Source organism: Stegodyphus dumicola, chromosome 2, assembly GCF_044657685.1.
Source record: "Stegodyphus dumicola isolate Sdum_Otavi_A_Nest chromosome 2, ASM4465768v1".
Taxonomy (NCBI): domain Eukaryota; kingdom Metazoa; phylum Arthropoda; class Arachnida; order Araneae; family Eresidae; genus Stegodyphus; species Stegodyphus dumicola.
In genome coordinates this window covers 150,165,108-150,171,506 of record NC_140769.1, presented here as the reverse complement: position 1 = coordinate 150,171,506, position 6,399 = coordinate 150,165,108, and the positions used below count along the sequence as shown (strand labels likewise).

Below are 6,399 nucleotides of genomic sequence, written 5' to 3'. Positions count from 1 at the left end.
TAGCTTTAATTTCTTTCTATTTAAGGCTTTTTCAAATGTTGAATTAATGTAGACTTATTTCTATGGTGCACTGTAAGTGAAAGCTTTCAGTCCGTGCCTAAATATTTTGATTGCATTTCCTAAATAAGCAGAAGCGTAATTCTAAGTGATCCTGATTGGTTTGAAAAGATAATCATGGAATAAAAAAAAATGATGTTGTATGAAGTAGCAATAAGATCATGATACCCGCCATCTTGTTAACTGCACTTGAATATCCATAAAACCAAAGTAGAATTTAATAATTCAATTTTACTTTGTTTTTATGGGTCTGTCAATTTTTTTGCAATATAGTTAAGCAAATAACATATAAGAATCATATTTTAATGGAAACTAAAGTATGTACTTTACTTCATAAATAATGACCAAAAGAATAAGCAGACTAAATTTTTATTAATTCAGGCCTAGATATATTGCACAATGCACTTATTACAGTAAGCACTTTGTCAGCTGTTGAATTTTTTAAAAGTGAAATAGGCCAAGTACATTTTAAAATTCTGTATGTTTTTAATCGTCCAATACATCTTTCGATATGTACTCGTACTCTGGATATTTTTCTGGAGTTCACTTCTGCTGCTCCTAACTGTTGCTTGCCTTTTGTTGAGGAAGGCATAATTACTGTTGCCCCTTTTGAAGCAACAAGTTCATCGATCTGGAAACCTCTATCAGTTAAAATAACAGTACCATTTTCTACCTTATCTAAAAAACCACTTAATTTTGTTATTTCTTTGTCAGAAATTCTTCCTCCATATAATTTGGAAATGAAAGTTACGCAGCCTGTTGGAGAACATGCAATCATAAATTTTACAGTATTGTGGTGTTTATAGTTTGAAAATGTTTGGGATCTTACGTCCAAATTAAAAGCTTTATCAATAAATATCTCGGTGCAATCCAAAATACAAGACACTTGTCCAAGATTTCCTTCAATAAAGCATTTTGGCATATTTTTTTTCACAGTTTTCATTGATGGCCAGTGAATGAAAGGAAGTAAGACAACTGCCATTCTCGTAATCCATTCTTGAAATATACGGCTAGCAGTTGAAGTGCCTATATTGAATCTATATGCTAAATCTTCATTTAGCAAACCCAACCGTAATTTCATAATCATGAGTAAAAGCTGCTCATGATGTTCTAAAACTGTTCTTGTTTTAGGTATCCAGCCAGACATGATGTATGTTAAAAGCCTAAGAAAAAACTGAGTGCTTGGAAATTTTGTATAAAAATTACACATTTTTTGTGAATTCAAAATTACAGATGAAAAAGACTTTTCATTTTTCCGTAGCATTTCAAGATGTGCCGCAAAAGCTTTATTCGATGATTCCAACTTGTCAATATCATCTTTTGTAAGATCTGTCATTGTGATTACATCTTTAAACTGGCAACAATGATCCACTGCAAATGCTTCAATACTTGATATTCCTAGATTTTATAAGGAAGAAAAATATAAAGACCACATTAATATATATAAAACATAAAAATATGAAGAAAAAATTATTACCAAATTAAATTGCTTGGCTGCTTCTATTCACTATTATAAATGTAATATGTCTTAATCAAATTGTGGATAATCGACAACAATTATCGTGGGTATTCGACAAGCAATAAAGATATGTTTGGATTATGAAGTAATTTTATAGTTCTTAAAAGGTTTCCCACATCTTCTACTATGTAATCAATATTTTAGTGATCTTTATCTTTATTTGAAAAATTTGTAAATTTACTTCGAAGTACTTCAGCTTCAGTGCATTTGCTATTCTATCTCTATTAATACATCACTTACTTATGAGATTACAAATATTAAGCTAAAATTACATATTAAATGGAAAGAAAATTTAAGTGGGCTTCTGTTGACTTAATTGAAAAGTATTCGTTAGACAAGCATTAGACATAGAACATTGTTATATGTACAGTAAACAAAATATTTGAGAATTTTAGAAGCACTTTTCTCCTGAAAAATTGAAAAAATGCGGGATTTCGTAATACCATTATAGAGCTTAAAATACTATTAACATGCATACATTGTTGTCAACCAATGTGATTTAGTAATTACATGTTAAATTAATGTCAATAATGGATTTTAGAAAAATTAAATTCTGTGCATAGGTCTTGATATATCTTTGTTAAATAGCATAACCCTTCGCTTTTAGGCTTATACAGCTACAAAATTCTGAAAAATTAGATGTTTTTGATTTAATACAGTGCATCTTAAACTTTTTTCAGTCGCGACCTCTGTACCCTATAATATTTACAAACATTTTGTGGGACCCCATAAGCGTTGCGCAAATCTGACACATGCGTGAGTAAAACCGTCAAAAGTTTTCACTTGCACTGTATTATACTATTGCAGTTTCAGGTCATTAACTTTAATTTCTAATTTTAAGACATAGAACATTGTGAAAATTTTAAATAAGTAACAGATGAAATGACGTGCAAAGCAAGTAGTAAAATGATATTATAAAAAGAATGCGTTTTCTTTCTCTGTATTGTCTTATCTTTATCTATATATTCAAATACATTATTTTATAGTAGAAATATATGGTAATTGTAAAATTATTAGTTATAAGTTAAAGAAATATCAAAACTGCTAAAATTTTTGGCGACCCCTTACTGCTGCTGGTTGTATGAGTTTAAGAAACTCTGATTTAAAACATTAGACTGAATATAACCATGCTTTGAATTAAGCCTTTATTTATTTACCTTCATTTCCTGTAACAGATGATTGATGAATTATTTTATTACGTTCTGCTAACTTCTGAAAACGAGCAACTTTTTCTTTTTCTGTTTGTCTGTCCTGAACTTTGTGCTTAAAAATTGAAGGCACATAATCTGGATGATTAGGATCATTAGATGGTTTACCTGAAAAAATATGTATAGTATTGGAAACTGAATAAAAAATAGTATTAACTTCTATTTTGATACTTCATATACTAATACATTTCTATGTACTCTCTTAAAATATTGCATTTTTCATAAACAATACTATGTGCAAACTAAGAATAAAAATTACAGTTAAAATATATTACACAAATGCTCAGTAAATTTCAATTTGTGTACTGAAACTCATTTGAATTCCAAAAATAAACCAATATAACACAGGAAAAAATGCATTAGCAAATAATATTTTCTCTTAAAATTGGTAACATGAATGTAAAGCTTTTTAAGATTTTAATATATTTAAAAATTCTTAGATGCTTAAAACCTGAAAAAAATTCTATTCAAACAATACGTTATTCTATATCTTATCCAGTTAATACGTTATTCTAAAACAATACGTGAATTCTTAAAACATAACGAATCATTAGTATCCCGGTAATAATAACATAGCCTCAACAGGAGAAAATCGTCGCCAAAGCATCGCCAAACACAGCTGATACATTCTTTATAATTTTTGTCAAAATGATATATGTTTACATATCCATTAGTATGATATATAATGTTTATAAATATGTACCTACCCATAATAAAATGATTACTGCAGAGAGTAGATGAATTACTCGCAGTCCAGTTTTCTCTACGAAAGGCAGTTTCCCACAGGCGCCTACGTGATGGATTTCTAGGAAAATAAAACATTTTTATTTTAGATAATAAATTAGTTCTAGCTTTCATGCTACAGCCCACGGCCACACAACACTGACTCGATTTCCTTTTATTCATACTCCTCTATTTATCAGAATAAAACAAAATATTAAACACTTCTAAAATAAATTCACAACAGCACCGTAAACAAACACAGCAATACCGGAAACGGAAGCTTCCTGGGCGTACGGGATGTGAGCGCCCTCTTCGTTGAGCTTTACAGAAAACTTCGTCAATACGATCCAGTTTCCCTTAGACCAGGGATAGGCCAACTCCGGCCCGCAGGAAGGTTCTATCTGGCCCGCGAATATAATTTTAATTTGCCGGTCAGAGGCAAATTAAAAGAAATATTCATATATTATGTATCCATCTTCTTTTCTACTTTGTTTAAATATTATATTTTTTCTTCCTTTTTTTCAGAGAGCTGGTAATCTGTTTACATTCTCTATTTCTGTTCTACAAAACATAAATCGAAGGAAATAACAAACACAGGCAGTTTTCAATCGGTAAAGTGTTAAAAGCGGTAGTTATTTGTTAGTTATAGCTGTAGATTAGTGCCAACAAGCGTTATCTTTTTCTTGTGGAGCAGACATATGGGAATTCAATATGGGTGAATTAGACCTCACATGTGGCAGACTGCACATTTTAAGCTCCATCTAGCAGCTTTTTCTTTTGGCGCGAGTTCTAATATTATTGATTGCGTGTTGAAAGATTGTGGACATATAGCGTCATTGTGAATAGTGGTGAAATTATAGTGAACAGTGGTGAAAGTATAGCGTAGCTAGTGCTTGTTTGGGTTATTCGTAAAATATTTATAGCCCCAAAATGGCTACTAAAAAACGTAAAGTTGATTCAGAGTGCCGCGCTTTTAATGATGAATGGACATGGAAATATTTTTTTTCAGTTGTAAAAGATAAACCAGTGTGTCTTATCTGCAATGAAGCTGTAGCAGTCTTCAAAGAATATAACATTTCCCGTCATTTCACATCCAAGCATAAGAATTCCAATTACGAAGCAATGTCCGAATATGGAAAAAAAAATCTTTGTAAAAAATTATCAGGCCAGCAAAATGTTTTCAAGAAGGTAAACAGTATTCAAGAAGCAGCTACACATGCAAGTTACATTGTAGCATACAATATTGCTAAAAATAAGTGAGGGAGTAGGAGGATTCTCTCCCACTCTTGTAGAATATAGCTTTCAATTGGCTAAATTGTTTCTGAGAGTGATACGCGACTAGCAACCCTTCCCTCTAAAATGTCCCAAATATACTTTATTCCGTTTACACCTGGGCAGCATGGTGGCCAATTCATTCGAAGGATTCCTTTGTCGAAAATTATTTACTAGCTGCTCACGATGTGGCCCGGCGTTATCATCCATGAAAATGAATTCATCCTCGATTGCTGCAGCGTAAAAGACGAAAATAGGTCTGAGGATATCATCTCTATATCATTGAGCCGTTAGTGCTTCCTTCTTGATAATATGCAAGTCGATGCGGCCATTGATAGAAATACCGACCCAGACCATTATTCTGCCTTCGCCAAAATCGACTGTTTTCATGCACAAATGCAGAAGTATTCCGCACACCAGGTTCTCTCCAGATAAGAATCCGCTATTTTTTTTTTTTTTTTTTTTTTTTTTTTTTACACTAAAACGAGACTCCTGAAGAGCACGTTGCTCTACCCATCTCGTCCCCATCTGGAGATGCTCCTGTGTTCACCTTCTACGGGCAGCACGGGGCTCCTGTGTCAACGAAACGCAAACCATAGGTCTGCGAGCATAGATATCCACATGGTGGAATCGGTTTTGAACAGTTCGAGTCGAAACTCTGGTACTCTGGCTCTCTGAGGGTGCTGTTGCAAGAAAACGGCGTTCACAGTGCGATATCTTCTGGTCGATATTCCTATCAATACTGTCTCGCGAAGAAAGTTGAACCTTCATTTAAATACTACTCCCAACTCATTTGCATTCAAAGCGATTCTAAAACCTCATTCTGGTAGACAGTTGTATGTGGAAACAAGAATCGATAGGAAAGTACATTGAAATTAATATAACTGGTTTAAAATTAAAATATACCTTGCAAACTGAATAATGAGTTTGGTTGTGAAAGCAATGTAACCAATGAAAATTTTTAAAAGCTTTGTTGTCGTACTGTTTTGTTCGTCCCTTTCTTTGAATTAAGAGATGTCATCGCAGGTTTTTGTTTTCGTTTTCATTTTTTATTTATCTTTACTTTATTTGCATATGCAATGGATTCTAGCAAAAATGGAGTAGCACAATTTGCTTCTCGATAAATAGAGATTTGAACTACGTTCTTGTAAAATGCATACTGTTTTCTATGAAATTAGCTCTAATTTGACGATCAATTTATTGTATTTGTATAAGACTGTAAATTTATTGATCTTTTTCAATTAACAGTAATTTAATAAATTTAAAATCGATGTACCGGTAATTAGCTGGAAATTGTGTCTGCAAGAAAACTGTTCTAATGTAGGCCCAAATAGTCCGAAAAATAGCTAAGTTATTCAACAATTATTAATATTTAGATTGCTGAAAATATATGTTTTCTTAACATAAAATATAGATGGTGCAGCATAAACATAAAATATATTTCAAAGCAGTTTGTGATATGTTAAATATTAATTATAATAAAATTAATAATAAATATAATTAATTATAATAAAATTATTGGTCATATACTAGTCTTTACCTGGAAAATATTGAGAAAACCGTTCATTTAAATGTGTAACTAACGCATCAAAATATAATTTATCCGAACTCTGATGTCCT

The 6,399-nt window shown here is 31.8% G+C and overlaps 1 protein-coding gene across 1 annotated transcript; it reads right to left on the bottom strand.

Annotated features, from left to right (window-relative positions):
• Positions 1-410: 410 nt before the first annotated feature.
• Positions 411-6,027, bottom strand: LOC118204694 (uncharacterized). Its single transcript, XM_035376994.2, has 3 exons — positions 3,492-6,027; positions 2,734-2,892; positions 411-1,455 (listed from the first exon to the last, which is right to left on the bottom strand). Exons 1-3 carry the CDS (start codon positions 3,688-3,690, stop codon positions 419-421), a joined length of 1,395 nt encoding a protein of 464 aa, XP_035232885.2. The 5' UTR covers positions 3,691-6,027; the 3' UTR covers positions 411-418.
• Positions 6,028-6,399: the final 372 nt, after the last annotated feature.